Source organism: Bubalus kerabau, chromosome 17 (genome assembly GCF_029407905.1).
Source record: "Bubalus kerabau isolate K-KA32 ecotype Philippines breed swamp buffalo chromosome 17, PCC_UOA_SB_1v2, whole genome shotgun sequence".
NCBI lineage: Eukaryota > Metazoa > Chordata > Mammalia > Artiodactyla > Bovidae > Bubalus > Bubalus kerabau.
In genome coordinates, this window is record NC_073640.1 from 55,099,893 (window position 1) to 55,124,279 (window position 24,387).

Consider the following 24,387-nt stretch of genomic DNA (forward strand, 5'->3'; position numbering starts at 1 on the left):
TCATCACAACACCCTATTATTATTTCTATTATTCCCATTTTACAGATGAAGAAACTGAGGCTGGGAGAATTGAAGTACTTTATTCTGGGTCTCACGGGGCAAGTGGTTTAAACTCAAGACTGTTCTAATCCAAGGAGCTGAGAAACCCTGCCCCACATATCTGTTTGCTTCTCTCTTATGAGTTACAAAAATCTCCTCCTTCCAGGCTCCCAGGACCTTTATCTTGCCTTGCTCCCTGACCTCTCCAGGGACCAGAACTAACCGCAGATACCTCAGCCCAGAAACCCACTGGTTCCCCCAGAAAACAGAAGTCAGATTCAGAGGAGGGAAAAAAAAAAAGATGTTTATTTAAGAAGCTTGAGGGGGCTAGTAAGGGAGGGGAAGAGGAGAGAGGCCCCAGTGATGGCACGGCTCCCCTCACCCCACCTAGTGCATTCTTAACGGATGTGAGCTGTGAGCGCCTGAGAGTCAGGGTCGGTCAGGAAGGAGGTGTCTGGATCCCACAGCGCATGTTAGCTGGAACAGCAAAGTCTGAAACGAAGAAGCCAATAGTGAAACAAAGGGGCCCAAGCAGACCATCCGGCTTCCCCTCTGCCCCACTGAGGACCCAGACGTCCTAATAGCTCTTCTTCTTTGAGAAACTAAGAGTCCAGACCCTCAGCACCTCCTCCCTCACACCCAGGTGTCCAGACCCCCAGCTCCTTCCCTCAGATCCAGGAGTCCAGATCCTCAGCCACTCACCTATCTGCTGAGGTTTAGGCAGGTTCAGTTTGTTCATGACCTTGACAAACTCCTCACAGCTGAGGGTGAGCCGAGGGTTCAGAGTCCGCTCCTCCTCCACAGTGGACACTGTGAGCCCTAATGGCCAAGGGAGTGGGGAGGAATGTCAAATTGTCCAGTGCCTCTGGCCTCCCAGAACTACATTTCCCAGGAGGCCTCAGGGTATCTTTCTGGCCCAGGACTAACAGATTGCTTTCCCCCTAGCCAATAGGCACTATGGGAAATGTAGTTTCCCAGTTCCATAGGTTCTATAAGAAAGTCCCAGGAAAGCCCATGCCTTCCAGAATTCTAGGCTTTGCCAACAAAGGTCCGTCTAGTCAAAGCTATGGTTTTTCCTGTGGTCATGTATGGATGTGAGAGTTGGACTGTGAAGAAGGCTGAGGGCCGAAGAATTGATGCTTTTGAACTGTGGTGTTGGAGAAGACTCTTGAGAGTCCCTTGGACTGCAAGGAGATCCAACCAGTCCATCCCAAAGGAGATCAGTCCTGGGATTTCTTTGGAAGGAATGATGTTAAAGCTAAAACTCCAGTACTTTGGCCACCTCATGCGAAGAGTTGACTCATTGGAAAAGACTCTGATGCTGGGAGGGATTGGGGGCAGGAGAAGAAGGGGATGACAGAGGATGAGATGGATGGATGGCATCACTGACTCAATGGACGTGAGTCTGAGTGAACTCCAGGAGTTGGTGATGGACAGGGAGGCCTGGCGTGCTGCGATTCATGGGGTTGCAAAGAGTCGGACACAACTGAGCTACTGAACTGAACTGACCCTCAGTATACCTCAGCACTTGATCTTTTTAGCCAGAGGAATTCCTGGGAATTGTAGTCTGAGAGCCACACGAGGGTTACAGCAGTTCAGTGCTCCCTCTCAAATGCTAAATTATGTAAATCCCACACCTCCTCCAGGAAGCCCTCACCGTGGTAATCATGAGCAGGGTAGATCAGACAGTTTCCTGGAAGAGTGAAGATCTTTTCATGAACTGAGTGGTACAAGGTCTTAGCACAGCCTGGGGAAGGAAAAGTCAGAGGTCAGTGGAACAACAGGTTGAGAGAAGCTCCCAAACTGCTTCCCTTCAGGAAGAAGACAGGAGGATAAAAATCACTGTAGCTAAACCTTCTCCCTCATTTTCTGTCAGTAGCCAACCCTTTGTGTAGAGGAGAGCGAAGGGAATTCTAGGTAAGTGGAACAACACATGCAAAGACTTGGGGAATGGTAAGAATTCAGCATGACTGTAAAGAAGGTTGGGATAGGACCCTGAAGCACCAAGTCCCGTCACTCTGGGGGGGCTAAGAAAGGATTCTGGGCAGGGAAAGTGGACTAGAAGGTAAGAAATTGAAGACATGAGGCAAAGGAGGATAGAGCCATAGTTTTGGCAAGAAGCTGCGAGTCCTAAATTGGGACAGGTGCAAACCTCTCAGAATGTTCTGCCATCTTTTCTTTGATCTCATGACTGTGGTGGGGATGAATAAATGGAAGATTAGGAGCTTCAGAGAGAAAAAGACAGAGACCAAGATGGAAAGATAAGGAAAGAGGAAGCAAGAAGCAGCCTGGGGACGTGGCTACCCACAGCCAGCTCACTAGGGCTGTCTCTTTTCTCTCATCCAGCGTCACCCTGCAAGGTGGCTGAATCCTCCCAATCTAGTGTCCACCACATTCACACACATACTCAAAGGGCAGTTGAACCCTGACACTGTGAAACTAAACACCCTTCCCATAGTGAAACTCCTTAATGTAACTGCCCCCAGCAGCTATACCCCAAATGTAACATCGTGCATGCATGCTCAGTCACTCAGTGGTGTCCAACTCTTTGAAACCCCATGGACTGTAGCTTGTCAAGTTCCTCTGCCTATGGGATTTTTCAGGCAAGAATTCTGGAGTGGATTGCAATTTCCTCCTCCAGGGGATCTTCCTGATCCAGGGATCAAACCAGCATCTCCTGAGTCTCCTGAATTGGCAGGAAGATTCTTTACTGCTGAGCCACCAGGGGAGCCCAATGTAACATCACCCCCTAGCAATTAAACCACTGAACCTAACCACCTCCTAGCAGCTAAACTCCTTCAATCTAAGGCTAATCCCCTAAAAATCTAACATTTGTTCATTCATTCTTACAACGGACACTTAAAATCCTGGCATTCACATAACCATACTAAAATCTTGGGTCAGGGAAAAGGGCCTGTGACCTTGCTGGAAATCTGTCCGCCCACACCCTCGGATAAGCAGGGCGTCTCCAGTGAAGGCCATGCTGTGGTCATTCAAGACGAAGGTGACACAGCCAGGGGTGTGGCCAGGGCTGGCCCGGGTCTCCAAGGCCTGGCAGAGAAGGAAAGTACAAAGAGTCACCAATAAGCCTATGGTTTTACACTCATGGTAAAACTGGCCTCAGATGCTCCCACCTCATCCCAGGGTCACATTTAGATAATGTGTACTTTTTTTTGATTAAAAAAAAAATGTAAGATCCTAGACTCAAACGTCACTCCAGAGTAAACCCCCAATGAATTACAAACTTAAAACAAGGAAATAAAATCATAAAACTAGAACAACAAACATACAAAGAAATAGTAGGCTGGCCAAGAAGTTCACTCATGAAGTTTTTAGCCAACTCGATATATGATCTCTGGTTAGAGAAGAACATTCATCTTAAAAGGCTTAAATCATTAAGGGAAAGATCAGTGGTTTGAATTTTAATAAATTTGAGGTTTCAGAATGGCAACAACATCATAAACAAAATTTAAAGGAAATCAACATGCTGGCAAAATATTTTTGTAGCACATACATACCAGACAGTAGTCAGGATACTTTATGTACGAATGGATCTTACATATCAGTAAGAAAAAGGTAAGCACACTAATAAATATGAAATACTGAACAGTCATTTAAAATTATGTCATTGAAATAAAATTTAATGATGCCATACACAAATATTTAATGGCATGAAAGATGTTTACTAGCCAGTAAGTGCAAAAAAACAGGTTACAAAGCAACTTAAACAATGTCTATTTTTAAAAATTTATTAATTAACTCAAAATATTTTTTTCTTTGGACTCCTCCTATATTATCTTCTTGTTTTACAGTGAACATGCCATTTTGTAATCAAAAATAAAACACAAAATTCAGGATAAACTAAATAAACACTAAAAAAAACACCCCAAAACTCTAGAAGGAAATATAAAAGAATAGATCTATATTTATAGATGCATATTATATTTATGTTTATATAACATTATGCATATATATTATATATGTATATACATAAAACCTTGAGGTAGAAAAAGTTTTTCTAAGACAGTAGGAAATCCTGAGGCCACAAGGAAAAACAGGGGCCACATAGTTTAACTTCATTATAGAAAAGGAAAATCAGAGTGACAAAACAAAAAAACTCAGAGACAATATTAGCAGCATGTATAAGAAAGTGTTATAAAACCAGAATATCTGAACAGCTCCTAAACATCAATAAGAACCCCCAAAGAAAACTGGCTAAATAAAAGAACAGGCAATTCAGGGAAGAGGGAACAAACATCTGAAAAGATGTTTGATCCCCTCTAAAAAAGGGCAGGGAGAGAGAGGTTTAAAATAAATTTTAAAACCTTTATTTTTCATTTATCAGATTGGCAACTGTCAGAGTTGCTCAGGGTGTTTGAGACAAACCCTTTCACCTGGTAGGCTGCAGTCCACGGGGTCGCTAAGAGTCGGACACGACTGAGCGACTTCACTTTCACTTTTCACTTGCATGCATTGGAGAAGGAAATGGCAACCCACTCCAATGTTCTTGCCTGGAGAATCCCAGGGACGGGGGAGCCTGGTGGGCTGCCATCTATGGGGTCGCACAGAGTCGGACACGACTGAAGTGACTTAGCAGCAGCAGCAAGCAGCGTCTAGCAACATCTCAAAGGCACATATTTTCTGACCTCTCAAAGCCACTACTAAGGCCTTGCTGTTAAGAACAACCAACACATGAGCACAAAGACACCACCCAGGGAGCCCTGATTATCTAAATCCCCACACTCAGTTCAGTGAAGCAACTGTCAGAAAAAAAATTATTACCCCAGTGATCTAACAATCACGTATGAGATTAGTTTCCACTCACATATCACTCCTCCTCTCTTAACAGAGGCTCCTCCCACCAGTTAGCATCCTTGTCCAGGGCAGTCATCTGCTAATTATCAAAGGACACTATGTGCAGACTCTATATCCACACCCGATATCTGTTTTAACCTTCCCCACTCACAGATCCCCAGTTTGGTTTGGGGCATCAGTGTGCCCAGCAGAAGCACTTTCCCAGTCTCCCTGACAGCTTGGGTGGCCTCTGGCACAGTTCTCTGGCCAATAAAATCTCAGCAAGTATCCTGAGAAATTCTGGGAAAGCTTCTCCCTTCCTGATAAAAAGGGACTGGCACTTGCCCTTTCCACTTCATCTGGCTCTGAACACAAGATGTGATGGCTGGAGTTGCAGCAGCTATCTTGCAACCATGAAGGAAAAAAAGCCAAGATAATCAATCCCACAAATGATGGTGATGCCAAATCAGAGAATAACTACCTTCTTCCAAATTTCCTGTCACAGGAAAAAGTAAAACTGTTTGTTCAAGCCACTGTATGTTTTTTTCAGTTACTATCTGCCAAACTAGGGTATATAAGTGCAAAGGGAAATCACAAATCTTGCAAAATCTTGTGGGAAAAAGCACATCCCCTGGCCCCTCAAATTAATATTGCCTTTTGGTAGCAGAGGAATGATATTTCACTTTTTATTTTGTATGTTTCCATACTCTCTGAATTTTTTAAACAAAAAGCATGGAAATTTTTGAACTAAAAAAGGGGATGGATATTCAGGAGAAATGTTCAAAATATTTAACTTTGGTTATAACAAAGCTATGACAAACCTAGACAGTGTGTTAAAAAGCAAAGACATTACTTTGGTGAAAAAGGTCCATATGGTCAAGGCTATGGTGTTTCCATTAGTCATGTACAGATGTGAGAGCTGAACACTAAAGAAGGCTGAGCACAGAAGAATTGATGCTTTTGAACTGTGATGCTGGAGAAGACTCTTGAGAGTCCCTTGGAAAGCAAGGAGATCAAACCAGTCAATCTTAAAGGAAACCAACCCTGAATACTCTTTGGAAGGTCTGATGCTGAAGCTGAAGTTTCAATACTTTGTCTACCTGATGCAAACAGCTGACTCATTAGAAAAGACCCTGATGCTGGAAAGATTGAAGGCAGAAGGAGATGAGGGTGACAAAGGATGAGATAGCTGGATGGTATCACCGATTCAATGGACATGGACTTGGGTAAACTCGGGGAGATGGTGAGAGGCAGGGAAGCCTGGCGTCCTGCAATCCGTGGGGCCACAAAGAGTTGGACATAACTTGGCAACTGAATAACAACAACAACAAATAACATGGGTATTGGCCAATCAGAAGGGCGTCAGTTGTAAACAACCAGTAATTAGAGTATATAGGGGCTTCCCTGGTGGCTCAGCCGCAGAGAATCCGCCTGCAATGCAGAAGCCCTGGGTTCAGTCCCTGGGTCGGGAAGATCCCCTGGAGAAGGAAATGGCAACCCACTCCAGTATTCTTGCCTGGGAAACCCCATGGACAGAGGAGCCTGGCTGGGTCCACAGGGTTGCAAAAGAATCGGAGCAACTAAACAACAGTTAGAGCATGTACAGTTGACCCTTGAATAACTCAGATTTGAACTGTGCAAGTCCATATATAGGAGGATTTTTTTTCAGTAGTAAGAACTACAGTACTACCCAATCTGGCTTAGTGAATCCATGGATGTGGAGAAAACACAGATGGAAGGACCGACTGTATTAAGATATATCCCGATTTTTGAATGTGGGGAGGGTCAGTGGCCCTAACTCCCTGAGTTGTTCAAGGGTCAACAGTATATGGCATATTAATTATGTGATGTGTATAAATTAAACAAAATTTTAATATAAATTGAACACAATCCTGCTTGCCACAGGGATCAAAACCTCCTAGGCCCTTAATGACCAAGGCTGTGCCACAGGTGGCTTTGCTAATGGTCAGCCTCCCTATTTATCTTTCCCTTCTCTGGAATATCTAGAATTTGCCATCTCTATCAACCCCCATAATCCTGTCCATCCCAGGCCTCACCTGCTTGGGCCAACCACCAGCCTCCTCCCTGGCCTACCAGCCTCCAATCTACCTCCTACATGACCTAAGGGAGCTTTTCTACTACTCAGATCCAGTTTTGTCCCTCTCTGCTCAAAACCCGTCCTGGGGGAGGGGGGTTCAAGAGGGAGGGGACACATATATTCCTATGGCTGATTCATGTTGACACATGGCAGAAATGAATACCATGTTTTAAAGCAATTATCCTCCAATTAAAAATAAATAATTGTTTTTCAATCCAACAATTAAAAAACAAAAAAACCTTTCCCAGGCTCCCAGTGGCCCCGGGACAGAGTTTCAGCTCTTCAGCCCCGGCTCTGGTGCCTGCTCACGTTTCCAGTCCCATGTCCTATGACATCCGCCTTTCCCCAGCTACTTTGAATCCCAGAGTCATTGCCAGAAAACACCAGGCTTCGCCACACATTTTGTCCCTGCAATTCCCTCTTCTCCCATCAGTCTGGTCTGCCTACTTTTTACGAGCCTGATTGACTCCTTTTCCTTTGTCAAGGCTCTCTTCTAAGGCCTTGACATGACTGAATTCATTCAGACCTCACACATCATTACTCGGTAAGCATCATTCCTGTCCCCACTCTACAGATGAGGAAACTGAGGCACGGGATGCAAATGAACGAACTACATGTGACGATATGGATGAATCTCACAGACATAACCATGAGCCTAAACAAAAAAGTGGGGCAGACATAAAGAGGGAAGTGGAGAGGCAGAGGATGAAGTGGGAAATCTCAGACTGCCTGGTGCACAGGAAGGTAAGTGGTATTTCATGAAGCTGAGGTTTCAGTGCTGACCCCAGATGTAAAATATTTCTCTCTCAGTGAAAGCGCATGGATTAGTGGTTAAGAGCAGTCCCTGGAGCCATATGACATGGGCTGTAAATTTGGCTCTGCTATTATTAGCTGTGTGACCTTGGGCAAGCTATTTCACCTCTCTGGGCTTCTCTGCTCATTTGTAAAATGGGGATAATAATTGTCCCCACGTCATAGGGCTATTATAAAGATTAAATTATTTCACGTATGTAAAGCATTTTAAAAATGCTCAGGAAATTCCCTGACAATTCCGTGGTTAGGACTCCACATCCTCCCTGCCAAGGGCCAGGGTTTGATCCCTGGTCACAGGGACGGGGGAGCCTGGTGGGCTGCTGTCTACGGGGTCGCACAGAGTCAGACATGACTGAAGTGACTTAGCAGCAGCAGCAGCAGGTAACTAAGATCCTACAAGCCAAGTGGTGCAGCCAAAAAATTAAAATGCCTGACATACAATAATTTCTGTATTATAAATAATAATAATGTTTTAAAATTCTAAAATACTGATCTAGTGGAACCACCAAGCCTCTTGGGTTCAAATCCTGGCTCAGCCAACTTTCTCAGTATAACTTTTGGGCAAATCACTTTTCCTCTCTGCACTCCCTTCTCTGTAAAATGGGAAAATACTTCTGATCTAACTACAGGGATGTTGTTGTTTAGTCACAAAGTCGTGTCTGTCTCTTTGCGACCCCATGGACTGTAGCTCACCAGGCTCCTCTGTCCATGGGATTTCCCAGGCAAGAATACTGCAGTGGGTGGCCATTTCCTTCTCCAAGGGGATCTTCCCAACCCAGGGATCTAACTTGCGTCTCCTGCATTGCAGGCGGCTTCTTTACCCCTGAGCCATCAGGGAATCCCTACTACGTGGTTAGGAAGGTTTAATGAGATTTATCTGTCAGAGAAGACACAGTGGAGGGTCAAGAACCAGGTTCAGCCATAGTAATGCTTCGTCTGGACTGCTCAGTAGTTATTAAAAGTTTGAATTTGCTGTTGACCCTTATCATTTGGAGGATTTCTCAAAAATGTATATTTGTAGCTTCTAATTTTAAAAAAAGACTGAGAGAAGGGCTTCCCTGGTGGCTCAGTGGTGAAGAATCCTCCTGCCAATGCAGGAGACATGAGTTTGATTCCTCATCCAGGAAGATCCCACATGCCATGGAGCCCTTGTGCTACAACTACCGAGCCTATGAGTCGCTCAGAGCCTGGGAGTCGAAACCATTGAGCCCACGTGCAGCGACTACTGAACTCTTTGAGATCCTATGGACTGCAGCACACCAGGCTTCCTTATCCTTCACTATCTCATAGAGTTTGCTCAAACTCATGTACATTGAGTTCTAGACTAAAGGAGACTAAATACACATACCAGCCAAATGCCATGTATGAACTTTGATTGGGTCCTATTTAATAAAAGAATAGCTATAAAAATTATGCTTTTGAACTGTGGTGTTGGAGAAGACTCTTGAGAGTCCCTTGGACTGCTAGGAGATCCAACCAGTTCATCCTAAAGGAGATCAGTCCTGGGTGTTCATTGGAAGGACTGATGTTGAAGCTAAAACTCCAATACTTTGGCCACCTGATGCAAAGTGCTGACTGATTTGAAAAGACCCTGATGCTAGGAAAGATTGAGGGCAGGAGGAGAAGGGGACGACAGAAGATGAGATGGCTGGATGGCATCACCGACTCAAAGGACATGGGTTTGGGTGGACTCCAAGAGTTGGTGATGGACAGGGAGGCCTGGAGTGTTGCAGTTCATGGGGTCGCAGAGTCAGACGTGACTGAGAGACTGAACTGAACTGATAAAAATGATTCCTGAGAAAATGGGGAAATTTGAACATGGGCTAGATTTCAGAACTATTTAAGAATTTAAGAACATGTCTATGTTGTTAGACATGACAGAGATTTTTTAAAAAGAATGGTTCTCAAGGTGGTGTCGTAGGGGGAACCCTCAGGGTCTGCAAGATCAACACTATTAAACTATTTTCACAATGGTGTGAAGAGGCCGTTTGTCCTTTTTCACTCCCATGAGAATTCAGTGGAGTTTTCCAGAAGCTACATAACCTGTGATGATGTCATCACTCTGACAGCTGGGTGCTTGTGTATTCTTGTGCTTTTAAAAAAGTCTCAGTTTCAACTTCTGATACAGTAAATGCTTTTTGCATATCAGAATACTTATGTTTTCTATTTAAAACTGAGATATGATTGACATATAACCAATACAGTAAATATTAACAGACAGAATCCAGGTAAACAAGAGCTTTTTAGGGCCCTCCATAAACCCCATGAACTGCAGCCCACCAGTCTCCTCTGTCCATGAGAATTCCCAGGCAAGAATACTGGAGTGGGTAGCCATTCCCTTCTCCAGGGGGTCTTCCCAACTTAGGGATCAAACCCCCACCTCCCACAATGCAGGCATATTTTTTACTATCTGAGCCACCAGGGAGGCCCTTTATAACTTTTAAGAGGGTTAAGGAATCCTCGGATCAAAACGTTTGAGTTTGAGAACCGCTGATATAGGAAAGCAATCTTAGAAGTCTTTAGGGGGGAAAAGTCTGCAACTTAGCTTTTGACTACAAAAGGAGGAAAAAAGTATTAATATATACACAAGAGAGAGAAATAAAGCAAAGTAGTAAAAATGTCAGCAACAGGTAAACATCAGAGAAAAGATATGAGACTATTAACTGTACTACTCTTTTGATTTACTACAGTTTTGAAAATACTAAAAATAAAAAGTTGTGGGTGGGGGCAGCTAACATGGTGACCCAGCCCAGCCTCACCTGTTCCTGAAACCTGAGTAATCCTCTGCAGGGATTCTGTGGGACCCGCCTAACCCCACATTCTTTTCAAAAATTTATTCTTCCCGTTCATGATGCATCAAGGGCGTAATACAGCTCCATAGCTGCCCTTTCGCCTATTTCCTGCAGAAATGTGCCTGCTAAATCGGCTTCAGTCGTGTCTGACTCTTTGTGACCCTATGAACTGCAGCCGCCAGGCTCCTCTGTCCATGGGATTCTCCAAGCAAGAAAACTGGAGCGGGTTGCCATGCCCTTCTCCAGGGGATCTTCTCCACCCAGGGATCGAATCCACATTTCTTACGCCTCTTGCACTGGCAGGCAGGTTCTTGACCATTGCGCCACCAACTGCCTGTTACGACCTAGCCTCGGAAGGCAGGCAGGATCACACCTGGGAAGCCCTTCCTGCAGATGTGGTGCCTTACACAACCATCAGCGAAACTCAACACAAGAGATGCACGCAAGCACGAGGCTCCTTCGCCTGGCAGTTCCCATGGCCCGCACTGCCCCCTGGTGGCAAGTAAGCGCTAGCCTTTTCCCACTTGGTTCCCAAGTTCATTTCTCTGCTCCATTATTTAAAAAGCACTTGGTTATGGTATAACTAACTGCTGTTTCTATACCCGATAAACTTGAAGATCTAAAGTGTCATTTTCCATTGTAGCTAAATACTCTGAAGTTTCATCAGCTAAACTTTCTTTCTTTTGCGAAAAAAATTAAATTTATTCTGCTTAGGGGACCAGGTACTTAAAAATGCATAAAAAAATAAGATGGACGCTGTGTTGTACACATGAAACTAACAAGATACTGTAAACCAACTATACTTCAATTAAAAAAATAAGATTAAGTGATGGATAGATAGAGGCATATGCTGTAAACGTTTTTTCAACTTTTATGTATGCTGCAAGTTTTTCATAAAAATGTTGGTGGCGGGGGTTAGACTTGTTCTGGGGCTTCCTGGTAGCTCAGCTGGTAAAGAATCCACCTGCAATGCAGGAGACCCCAGTTCGATTCCTGGGTTGGGAAGATCCCATGGAGAATCCCCACTCCAGTATTCTTGGGCTTCCCTGATGGCTCAGAAGGTAAAGAATCCACCTGCAATGTGGGAGACCTGGGTTTGATCTCTGGGTTGGGAAGTTCCCCTGGAGGAGGGCATGGCAACCCACTGAAGTATTCTTACCTGGAGAATCCATGGACAGAGGAGCTTGGCAGGCTACAGTCCATGAGATCACAAAGAGTCGGACACAACTGAGCGACTAAGCACAGCCCACAGACCTGTTCTACAATATTTCATTCCAAACAGGAAGAACCACTGAAATCCTCAGGTGGGCCAAATGAGAATCACCTGTGAGGCTTTAAAATATACTGATTTCTGGTGTCTGCCTCAAACAAGTAAATCAGAATCTCTTAAGTGGGACCCGGGGATTAGTATCTTGAGCAGCAACCTCTCTGCATCAATATATGAAAGTCGCTCAGTCGTGTCTGACCCTTTGCGACCCCGTGGGCTTCTCCAGGCCAGAATCCTGGAGTGGGTAGTCTTTCCCCTCTCCAGGGAATCTTCCCAACTCAGGGATCGAACCCAGGTCTCCCATATTGCAGGCGGATTCTTTACCAGCTGAGCCACCAGGGAAGCCCAAGAATACTGGAATGGGTAGCCTACCTCCTCTCCAGCAGATCTTTCTGACCCAGGAATCACACCGGGGTCTCCTGCATTGCAGGTGGATTCTTTACCAACTGAGCTATCCGGGAAGCTACATCAATATATGTAACTGGAAAGACTAACTTTCGGAATCTGCCACCCCTCATGGGAGCTGCTGAAAGGTTTAAGTCTCAATCATTGCTTAATAAAACGGAAAGTCCATTCTACAATAAAACCATCCAAATGTGGCCCACTGTGAGTATAAAATCTACAGCCGGTTCAAAAAGCTGGTGGTTTCTACTAAAGTTAAATATGTGTCAGTTCTAAGATCCAGCAAGTCCACTCCCTGGAATTGAGGGTAATGCCCGCCATTACCATTGAGGGTGATGTTCAAGAATCTCCAAAGCAGTGTTCTACATAATAGGCCAAGACTGAAATCAACCATCAAAAGGATAATAAATATAAACTGTCATCAAGTCACATGATAAAATGCTCTACTGCAGGGGCTGGCAAACTGCACTGCATTTGGCCTGCCACTGGCTTTTATAAGCCCTGGGAACTAAGAATGGTTTTTCTTTTCCATGGTTGGGGGAAAAAAAATCAAAATAAGAATAGCATTTCATGACACTTGGAAATTATTGAAATCAAATTTTCAGGGGCCATAAATAAGGCTTTAGTGGAGCCCAGCTGTGCTTATTCATGCCTGCACTGTCTATGACTGCTTTCACAGCAGCAGGAGCATTAAGTAGTTACAACAGGGATCATGTGGCCTGCAAAACCAGAAAGGTTTACTATCTGGTCTGGGCAGAAAAGTGTGCCAGCTACTGCTGTACAACACGAAAGGAAAGAACTGCAATTATACAGAAGCATATGTAGAGTGAAGGAAGCAGACACAAAGAGTACACACGGACCCCTGTTTATCAAGTCCAGAACAGACAGAACTAGTCTGATTTTTAAGTCAGAATGGTCCCTTCGTGTGACTGTCAATGGCCAGGAAGGGGGACACGGAAGACTTTTGGGCCAGTGGGCTTGATTTGAATCTGGGCGGTGGATACTCCTGTATAGACATATGTAACAAATGACCAGGCTGCACGTGTATAATATGAGCCCTTGTTATTATAATATGCATGTTACAATTAAAATTTTTAAAGTGGAGGGGAGAGAAGTGAGAGGGGAAGAAAAGTGCCCATCTCCAAAGGCTTATAAAGAACTCAGATGAAAAACAAACAAAAATGCTGACTAATCATAAAGACAGATAGTAAAAAGTGTTGGCGAGGATGTTGGAGGAACTGCAACCTTCACACAGGTGATGGGAACATAAGATGGTACAGCCAGGACTTCCCCGGTGGTCCAGTGGTTAAGAATCTGCCTGCTGATGCACAGGATGTGGGTTTGATCCCTGGTCAGGGAACTAAGTTCCCATATGCCTCCGGGCAGCTACGCTCGTGCGCCGCCACTAGTGAGCCTGTGAGCTCCAGAGCCCACACGCCACACCTAGAGAGAAGCCTGTGGCCACGATGAAAGATCCCACATGCCTCAACTAAGACCCAACACAGCCAAATAAATACATATTTTAAAAAATGTTTATTTAAGGGCTTCTCTGGTGGCCCAGATGGCAAAGAACCTGCCTGAAATGCAGGAGACCCAGGTTCAGTCCGTGGGTTGGAAAGATCCCCTGGAGAAGAGAAGGGCAACCCACTCCAGTATTCTTGCCTGAAGAATTCCATGAGGAATTCTTCCATGAGGAGCCAGGTGGGCTCCTCAGTCCATGGGGTCACAAAGAGTTGGACATGACTGAGCGACTAACACACACACATTTTTTTTTAAAGATCAATTTGAAAAAAATAAAATTGTGTAGACACTTTGGGTAACAGTTTTTTGGTTTTTTTTTTTTAATTTATTTATTTGGCTGCACTGGATCTTGGTTGAGGCAATGTGAACTCTTAGGTATGGCATGTGGGATTTAGGTCCCTGACTAGGGATCAAACCTGTGCCCTCTGCACTGGTAATGCAGAGTTCTAGCCAGTGGACCACCAGGGAAGCCCTGGGTAACAGTTTCTGATAACAGTTTCTCAAACTGTTAAACAAAGTTAGCATATGATCCAGCAATTCCATCCCATGTATACACCCAAGAGAGATGAAAACATACACCCCCACAAAACTTGTACATGAATATTCATAGCAGCATTATTCACAATACCCTTAAAGTGGAAACAATTTAACTGCCCATCAACTGATGAATAAATAAAATGTGATATATCCATTCAATGGAATATTATTCAGTAATAAAAAGAAACAAAACACTGGATACATGTTACAACATGGATGAACCTTGACAAATTGTGGTAAGTGTTACAGTCACAAAGACCATATATTATATGATAGCATTTCTATGAAATATCCAGAATAAGCAAATCTGTAGAGACTGAAAACAGATTAGTGGTTGCCTGCAGCCGTGGGAGCGAAAGAAGGACACACTGGGGTGACAGCTAAGGGGTGCAGAATCTTCTTTCTGGAGTGATGAAAATATTCTAAAATGAACTGTGGTGAAGGGTGTGCAACTCCGAATATACTAAGTCACTGAATATGTATTTCAAATGGGTGAACTGGATGGTATGTGAGCTATATCAATAAAGCTGTTTAAAAAAACCAAGCACTGAGAGTTCCCTGGTGGCCCAGTGGTCTGAACTCCATGCTTCCACTGCTGTGAAAAGTGAAAGTGACTCAGTCGTGTTCGATTCTTTGTGACCCCATGGGTCCATACAGTCCATGGAATTCTCCAGGTCAGAATACTGGAGTGGGTAGCCTTTCCCTTCTCCAGGGGATCTTCCCAACCCAGGGATCAAACCCAGGTCTCCCGCATTGCTGGTGGATTCTTTACCAGCTGAGCCACAAGGCAAGCCCAGGGCTGTGAGCCCAGGGCTGTGGCCCCGGTTTAATCCCTGATCAGGGAACTAAGATCCTGCAAGCTGCTCCACACAACCAAAAAAAGAAAAGCACTAGAACAATCTTCCATAGCTAGAGCCTTCCACATTGATTAACTGAAAACATCACTCAGCCAACATAACAAAGGGCTCACCTTGACACATAACTCCAACTGTTTCTAACACCTCTAATGCTTGTTAGAACCTGCCTATTAAACACAGTGTATATAAATGCCCAATGCATTTTCTTTTTACTTCCTTCCAGGAAAAGACTTGAAATAAAGAGGCTGTAATCAGTGGAGCTAAACCCTCTGATTCCAAATTAGGAGTCTGAGATTAACATATACACACTACTATACAGAAAATAGGTAACCAACAAAGACCTACTGTATAGCACAGGGAATCCTACTCAATATTTTGTCATAACTCGATATGGGAAAAGAATCTGAAAAAGAATGGGTAACTGAATCACTTTGCTGTACACCTGAAATTAACACAATATTGTAAATCAACTAAACGCCAATATAAAATAAAAATTAAATTTAAAAAGTAATAATAAACCTTCCGATCCCACACACAGACCTCATTTCCGCAAAATCCTGGCTCAGATAAACTGACCTCGTTTAGCAAAACCTTGAGGCAAAGTCCTCACCCTGTCATCTAACATTCTGTCTACAAAGCCAGCCAAACTCTCTTCAGTCTTTAGCAACTCTGATCAGAAAAGAGTTCTGCCAGCTGTTTCCCCTTCCCCCTGAGGGCAACTCCCCCTAGCACCCGCCTCACCCATCATATTGCCCTGGGTTAAAATTCTGGCCGGAACCCTGCTGATATTACTGGTTGCAAAAAAAGGAGGTAGGAATCTTCAGACCATTGCTGTGTGAGGCAATAGCGGGGCTGGAGTTAGGGTGAGGCAAGCAGGCTCCTGAAGGGGCGCAACATTTAAGGAGGCACCCACTTGAAGGTGCCAGCCCTGACATTTCACAGATGTGAGAATGAGCGCCTCCTTAAGTGTTGCGCGGGAGGCACCTCTCTTGCCTCATCCTAGTTAGTCCTTGCTCTGGGGCTACTATCCGCACCTTCTTCCATCAATGATTTTAGGAAGCCGGGGCTGGGTCTCTCCCTCAACGGTGACCTTGGAATTCCAGCTCCCAGTCAAATATTATGAGACTCCAAGGCCAAAGGAGTTGCCACAAGGTTACAGAAAACTCTTTAAGTGTTGTTGACTTAAGGGGTTCGGTCAGAGACACACCTGTGAGAGACTCTTGGCCCACTTTTCCACCTGGGTTTATGGTGCCCTCCTCCCAGAGACAGATCAGGAACTCAGGCCTGGCCGCCCCTCCTACAGCAGGTCTCAGAAGCCCAGGCCTCCATCCCCACTTCCCTTTAGCCCAAGAAGTCCAGGCCACCACCCTCTTAGACCCAGCATCCAACTCACGAAGCGCCCGAACTGGATGGAGTCTCCATCCTCAATGTGCCAGTCAGCCTGGGCCCCGCTAAGGCGGGAGATGACAGACTGACAGCCGGGAAGTAGGGACCGGAGGAGCCCGGAGCCGGTAATGTGGTCCGCATGGCAGTGGGTATTCACTGGGAGAGAGAGGAGGGCCAGGTCCGGGAGGGCACAGAGAGGACCCGGGATCCCCAGCCCCAAGCCCCCGCCCTCCCTGAGACCCAGGAGTCCGGGTCTCCGGCTTCCCGCTCCAAGCTGCGGCCCCATGCCCTCAGACCCCAGGAGCTCCACACTGACCCGCATACAGCAGCCGCAGCCCCAGCTCCTTGACCAACTGGGCATCTCGTTGCGCTGTCTCCAGAACCGGGTCGATCAGAACCGCCTCTCGGGACTCTCGGTCCCCCAGAAGATAAGTATAGGTGCAGCTCTTGGGCTCAAACATCTGGGAAGCGGGGCGGGTACAGCTGAGAGCGCAGAACCGGACTTCCACTCATTGCGGACCCAGGAGTCCAGGCCTCTCGATTGTCTTCCTAAGATCCCGGCCCAGAAACTCCAGACCCGTTTTACTCCAGGAGTCAGGAGTCTGGGACCCCTGCACCTTACTTTGTCTAAAGGAAAGAATCCCAACATCCATCCGTCCCCAAATTTGGGTCCCCATCACCCATTCTGAAATAGAAGCAGGATTCCGGCCCCAAGTCCGGAGGATTCCAGAACCACCCCACCACCCCCCACCCCCACCCCCACCCCCACCACCTTTAAAGGACGCAAGAGTCTAGCCCCACACCCCTTCCTCAAAGATCCAGGATCGGGGCCAGGGTATCTCTCCGGATTTAAAGGACCCAGGAGTTCCGCCCTTGCACCCGCTCAGGACCCAGTAATCTTGCTCCCGGGTCCAGCCACAGCGAACCTGCCGTAGGAGAACGGGGGCTCCAGACCCTGTGTGTTGACTGAGCCGCCGGCCGGCGATCTTCAGTATAGACCCCGCCATCGTGCCCGAGGCAGAGTAGGGACGGAGCCGAGGACGAATGCCCGCGGAAGCCGGGTGCTCCGCTGGCTGACCCCGGAGGGGCAGGGCGGGGGCGGGGCCCGCCTTAAAGGAGCCGCGACTGCGCGGACCGAGGGCGGGGCTGAGCAGAGCGAGGCTGGCGAGTTTGGAAAGTCCCAGAGAAACAAAGAACAGTCACCTCACACTGGCCTGAATGGCCATCATCAAAAAGTCTATGAACAATAAATGATAGAGAAGGTGCGGAGAAAAGGGAACCCTCCTACACTGTTGGAAGAGTTACAACCACTATGTGGAGAACAGTACAAAGGTTCCTTAAAAGAAAAAAAAGCGTCTGCCTACAATGTGGGAGACCTGGATTCAATCCCTGGGTGCGGAAGATCCCCTGGAGAAGGAAATGGCAACCCACTCCAGTACTCTAGCATGGAAAATCCCGTGGACGGAGGAGCTTGGTACTGTACAGTCCATGGGGTCACAAAGAGTGGGACACGACTGAGCGACTTCACTTCACTTCTTCACTTCAAAAATAATAAATAAATAAAAATAAAACTACCATATGATCCAGCATTCCCCCTCCAGGGGCATATATCCAGAGAAAACCACAATTTGAAAAGACATATGCACTCCAATCTACACTGCAGCACTATGTACAACAGCCAAAACAGGAAGTAATCTAAATGTCCATCAGCTGGGGGAATGGATAAAGAAAGTGTGGCACATAAATAAAAGGGAATATTACTCAGCCATTAAAAATGAAATAATGCAACATGAATAGACCTAGAGATCATCTAACTGCCTGAAGTAAGTCAGAGAGAAAGATAAATATCATGTGTTATCACTTATATGTGGAATCTTAAAAAATGATACAAATGAACTTATTTACAAAACAGAAACAGAGTCACAGACTTTGAAAACAAATGTATGCTTCAGTTCAGTTCAGTTGCTCAGTCGTGTCCGACTCTTTGCAACCCCATGAATCGCAGCACGCCAGGCCTCCCTGTCCATCACCAACTCCCGGAGTTCACTCAAACTCACGTCCATTGAGTCGGTGATGCTATCCAGCCATCTCATCCTCTGTCGTCCCCTTCTCCTCTTGCCCCCAAGGGGAAAGGTTGAGAGGAGGGATAAATTAGGGGTTAACATACACACACTGCTGCTGCTGCTGCTGCTGATGCTGCTAAGTCACTTCAGTCTTGTCTGATTCGGTGGACCCCACAGACGGCAGCCACCAGGCTCCCCCGTCCCTGGGATTCTCCAGGCAAGAACACTGGAGTTGGTTGCCATTTCCTTCTCCAATGCATGAAAGTGAAAAGTGAAAGTGAAGTCGCTCAGTCGTGTCCGACTCTTAGCGACCCCATGGACTGCAGCCTACCAGGCTCCTCCGTCCATGGGATTTTCCAGGCAAGAGTACTGGAGTGGGGTACCACTACTAGATATAAAATAGATAAACAACAAGGTCCTACTGTATAGCCCAGGGAACCCTACTAAATATTCTGTAATAACCTATATAAGAGAAGACTCTGAAAAGAATGGATGTGTGTATCACGTATAAACGAATCATTTTGCTGTGCACCGGAAACTAACACAACATTATAAATCAACTATACTCCAATATAAAATAAAAATTAATTTTTTAAAAAATCAGAAAAACAAAACATAGGGAGATACTCAAAGGTCAAGGGAGGTACATTGGGAGAAGCATAGACTTCTTTCTCTGGAGAAGTAGGAAACCAAAAAGAGACCCAGTACACTCATAGCTCCTGGGCTATTTTATAGGAAAACCAGGCGGTTGGACACTCATTTTTGGAAAAAAAAAAAGTTTGGTGCAATGTCATTAGTGTCCTGAGGGGCTGTTGGGTGGGTGCCTGGCTTCAGAACAACATATTATCCAATTAAAATTTATTTAAAATTCGCTAAAGTATTTTATCAGGAATGTTTATCTCTTCCCAGGAAAAAATAATTTTAAAAATAATTTTCCAGAATTCCCTGGCCATTCAGTGGTTAAGACTTGGCACTTTCACCATCGACAGGTCAAAGATCCCACAAGCCATTCAGTTCAGTTCAGTTCAGTTCAGTCCCTCAGTCGTGTCTGACTGTTTGCGACACCATGAATCGCAGCACGCCAGGCCTCCCTGTCCATCACCAACTCCCGGAGTTCACTCAAACTCAGGTCCATCAAGTCGATGATGCCATCCAGTCATCTCATCCTCTGTCGTCCCCTTTTCCTCCTGCCCCCAATCCTTCCCAGCATCAGTCTTTTCCAATGAGTCAACTCTTCGCATGAGGTGGCCAAAGTACTGGAGTTTCAGCTTTAGCATCATTCCTTCCAAAGAATACCCAGGACTAATCTCCTTTAGAATGGACTGGTTGGATCTCCTTGCAGTCCAAGGACTCTCAAGAGTCTTCTCCAACACCACAGTTCAAAAGCATCAATTCTTCAGTGCTCAGCCTTCTTCACAGTCCAACTCTCACATCCATACATGACCACAGGAAAAACCATAGCCTTGACTAGACGGACCTTTGTTGGCAAAGCAATGTCTCTGCTTTTGAGTTGGTTATAACTTCCCTTCCAAGGAGTAAGCATCTTTTAATTCCATGGCTGCAATCACCATCTGTAGTGATTTTGGAGCCCCCCAAAATAAAGTCTGACACTGTTTCCACTGTTTCCCCATCTATTTCCCATGAAGTGGTGGGACCGGATGCCATGATCTTTGTTTTCTGAATGTTGAGCTTTAAGCCAACTTTTCACTCTCCTCTTTCACTTTCACAAGAGGCTTTTTAGTTCCTCTTCACTTTCTGCCATAAGGGTGGTGTCATCTGCATATCTGAGGTTATTGATATTTCTCCTGGAAATCTTGATTCCAGCTTGTGCTTCTTCCAGTCCAGCGTTTCTCATGATGTACTCTGCATAGAAGTTAAATAAGCAGGGTGACAATATACAACCTTGACATACTCCTTTTCCTATTTGGACCCAGTCTGTTGTTCCATGTCCAGTTCTAACTGTTGCTTCCTGACCTGCATACAGGTTTCTCAAGAGGCAGGTCAGGTGGTCTGGTATTCCCATCTCTTTCAGAATTTTCCACAGTTTATTGTGATCCACACAGTCAAAGGCTTTGACATAGTCAATAAAGCAGAAATAGATGTTTTTCTGGAACTCTTTTGGTTTTTCGATGATCCAGCGGATGTTGGCAATTTGATCTCTGGTTCCTCTGCCTTTTCTAAAACCAGCTTGAACATCTGGAAGTTCATGGTTCACATATTGCTGTGCAGCTAAATAAATAAATAAATGCTTGCTAAGTTTCTTCAGTCATGTCTGACTCTTTGCCACCCTATGGACTGGCTCCTCTGTCCATGGGATTCTCCAGGCAAGAATATTGGAGTGGGTTACCATTTCCTTCTCCAGGGGATCTTTCCTACCCAGGGATCAAATCCTCATCTCTTAGTCTCCTGCATTGGTAGGCAGGTTCTTTACCGTTAGTACCACCTGGAAGCCCCAAATAAACAAATAACTTTCCATGATGCCTTGCAAAATCGGGTTTGGAATCATTTGGCTTCTTTTGGAATGTGAACTTCTAAAAATGGCTTTTGTTCATTTACACCAAGGACCTAGAGTTGAAATACGTTTAGTCATGGGCAGTCTGAAAGTTTGCTCTTTGGAATCATATCAATAGCGAGAATAGCGCACCCCGCCCTCACCTTGGTCACAGATTCAGAGGTCAACTGTACCACATCATTTTATATGAGATACATTAGCATTCCCCATTCTGGTAGCCAAGAGGGGTCCTGGAACTAAGCACTCCCACCCCATCCTGCGGATACTGAACTCATATTCATGCCCAGTAGTTTCAGTCCCGTCCTACTCTTCATGAGCCCATGGACTGTAACCCACCAGGTTCCTCTATCAATGGGATTCTCCAGGCAAGAATACTGGAGTCGGCTGCCATGCCCTCCTCCACCAGAACTTCCCGACCCAGGGATCGAACCAGCATCTTCTCTGTCTCCAGGATTGCAGGTGGGTTCTTTACTGCTGAGCCACTGGGGAAGCCTGTGGATACTGAGGGATGACTGTAATTCTCCCTATGTTTGGGGAGACAACCAGTGCTCCATCTTTGGTCCTCTCCCCTTAGCCAACTTTGCCAGACTCCTAGTGTGTTTATGATGGACTTTATGAGGGGAGAGACTCAGAGACAAGGAAGATGCAGAGACTCAGTCATACTGAGAGAGAGAGAGAGATCTGGAGAGTTTCAGAGATACATGGAGAGGCATAGGGTTGAAATGGGGTGTGGGTCAAAAGGAATATGGTCACAAAGATATACCTGGAGGGACTTTACTGGCTGTCCAGGGGTTAAGACTCTGTGCTTCCACTGCAGGGGGCACAGGTTTGATCCCTGGTCAGCCTCAGTTGGTAAAGAATCCACCTGCAATGCAGGAGACGCCAGTTCGATTCCTGGGTTAGGAAGATCCCCTGGAGAAGGAAAAGGCTACCCACTCCAGTATTCTGGCCTGGAGAATTCCATGGACTGTGTAGTCCATGAGGTTGCAAAGAGTCAGACACGACTGAGTGACTTTCATTTTCACTTTCTCTCAGGGAATAAGATCATGAATGGAACATGGCACAGCCAAAACAAAACAAAAAAAGATATACTTGGAGATTCTAGAAGATTGTGGAGATGGGAAGAGATGTGGGAAGCAGGGAACATTAGAGCAGGGAGAAATGTACAGGAAGGAGAGCCTGTCAGAACAGGGAAACACCCAGAGAATGGAGAAACAGGCAGAAAGACAGGCTCAGACTCAAGGAGAGAACCTGCTTCAGTTATCCTCACATTGAGGTGTCCTGAATGTTTGGCTCAAGCTGGGTGAAGCTGGAGATGCAGAGGTGAGTCCTCAGTCTGGCTGGTGGGGAAAGAGGAGCAGACATCAGGCCTAAAACAAGGAGGAGAGGTACAGGGATGGCCAGGAGCTCAGGGGAGACAGAGGCCAGGAAACCAGGGACCCTCAGGCACTTTACTGTGAGGATCCCCCAAATAAAACCTCCTCAGCCCTGGGGCCCATTCCTAACTGTTCTGGCAGGATCTCTAGACAGTAACCTGTCCCTTGAAGGCATGCACGCCCTCTGGGGGTTTTGTAGCATTAGCTGTGAGGCATCCTAAGAGTTAGAAACTACCATCACTCTTCCCAACTGTGTGAGCTCAGGCTCAAAACTTAACCTCTTCTGGGCCTCTGTTTTCTCATCTGTAAATTGTGGCTGAAAATAGTTCCTCCCTCACTGTGAAGATCTAAGAAAAGATAACAAGCATCCCAATGTTCACAGCAGCATTATTTACAATTGCCAAGATATGGAAGCCACCTAAGTGTGCAGCCACAGAGGAATGGCTAAGGAAGATGTGGTGTATATATACAATGGAATACTACTCAGCCATAAAAAAATTTTTTTTGCTGTTTGCAGCAACATGGATTGACTTGAAGGGCATTCTGCCAAGTGAAATAAATCAGACAGGGAAAGGCAAATACTGCATGCTGCTGCTGCTGCTGCTGCTGCTGCTAAGTCGTTTCAGTCGTGTCCGACTCTGTGCGACCCCATAGATGGCAGCCTACCAGGCTCTCCCGTCCCTGGGATTCTCCAGGCAAGAACACTGGAGTTGGTTGCCATTTCCTTCTCCAATGCATGAAAGTGAAAAGTGAAAGTGAAGTCGCTCAGTCATGTCTGACTCTTAGGGACCCCATGGACTGCTGCCTACCAGGCTCCTGTGTCCATGGGATTTTCCAGGCAAGAGTACTGGAGTGGGGTGCCATTGCCTTCTCCCAAATACTGCTATCACTTATATGTGGAATCAAAAAAATACAACAAGCTGCTGAATGTAACAGAAAAAAAAAAAAGAAGAAGCAGACTCACAGATAAGTACAAACTAGTGGTTACCACTGGGGAGCAAGAAGAGGGGAGGGGCATTACATGGGTAGAGGATTAAGAAGTATAAACTATTAGGTGCAAAATACGCTACAAGGATATACAATGCAAATGGAGAATATAGCCAATATTTCATAATAACTATAAATGGAATATAACCTTTATATTCAATAAACTGAATCACTATACACTTGTGATTTATATACTCTTGTCAGCAACTATATTTCAATTTAGAAAAAAAGCAAATGAGTGCACGCTTGCAAAAAGGTTGACAGATCATCTGGCACAGAACAATTTCTAGGTGTTTTGCTCCCAGGGAGGTGGCTCTCCTTATTTCATCATCCTTGGCTCCTTCCTCCTTTTACTACTTCCTCTCCATTCATTACTAAGCCATGTTGAATTAACCTCTCCAATCAGATCACTTTTGCATCATCATGCCCTCTGCCCCAGTCACAGAGGCAGCAAAGCAAGAACGTAAATGACACGGATTCCAGGGCTAGGCTGCAAGGGTTCAAATCCTGGCCCTGCTTCTTTCTGCTTGAATAAGTCTTCGTGCCTCTTTTTTTCTTTCGGCTGTTCTGGGTCTTAGTTGCAGTATACAGTATCTTCAGTTGTGGCATGAGACTCCTAGTTGCAGCATGTGGGATCTAGTTCCCTGACCAGGGTTTGATCCTGAGCCTCCCGCATTGGGGGCATGGTGTTTAAGCCACGGGATCACCAGGGAAGGCCCAGTGCCTCATTTTTGAAAAAGAATTCCTTTTTATTTTTGGCTGTGCTGTATCTTCCTTGGGGCGCATGTCCTCGTCCCTATGCGCGGGCTTTCTGTAGTAGCAGCCAGTGGAAGCTACTCTCCAGTTGCCAGTGCGCAGGCTCTAGCGGCCGGCTTACTAGCTGCGGCACATGGCCTTAGCTGTCTCACCGCAACGAAGAAAGATGTGAGCTCTTCCTGGACCA

At 45.6% G+C, this 24,387-nt stretch overlaps 1 protein-coding gene across 4 annotated transcripts; it reads right to left on the reverse strand.

The window, feature by feature from the left end:
* Positions 1-318: 318 nt before the first annotated feature.
* Positions 319-17,589, reverse strand: ETHE1 (ETHE1 persulfide dioxygenase). Of its 4 annotated transcripts, XM_055553161.1 has the most exons (7): positions 17,433-17,589; positions 16,823-16,967; positions 16,514-16,662; positions 2,961-3,090; positions 1,697-1,786; positions 742-858; positions 319-531 (listed from the first exon to the last, which is right to left on the reverse strand). In XM_055553161.1, exons 1-7 carry the CDS (start codon positions 17,511-17,513, stop codon positions 479-481), a joined length of 765 nt encoding a protein of 254 aa, XP_055409136.1. In that variant the 5' UTR covers positions 17,514-17,589; the 3' UTR covers positions 319-478. The 4 variants fall into 4 exon arrangements, with proteins under 4 accessions (XP_055409136.1, XP_055409137.1, XP_055409138.1 ...); XM_055553162.1 differs by lacking the exon at positions 1,697-1,786; XM_055553163.1 differs by lacking the exon at positions 742-858.
* Positions 17,590-24,387: the final 6,798 nt, after the last annotated feature.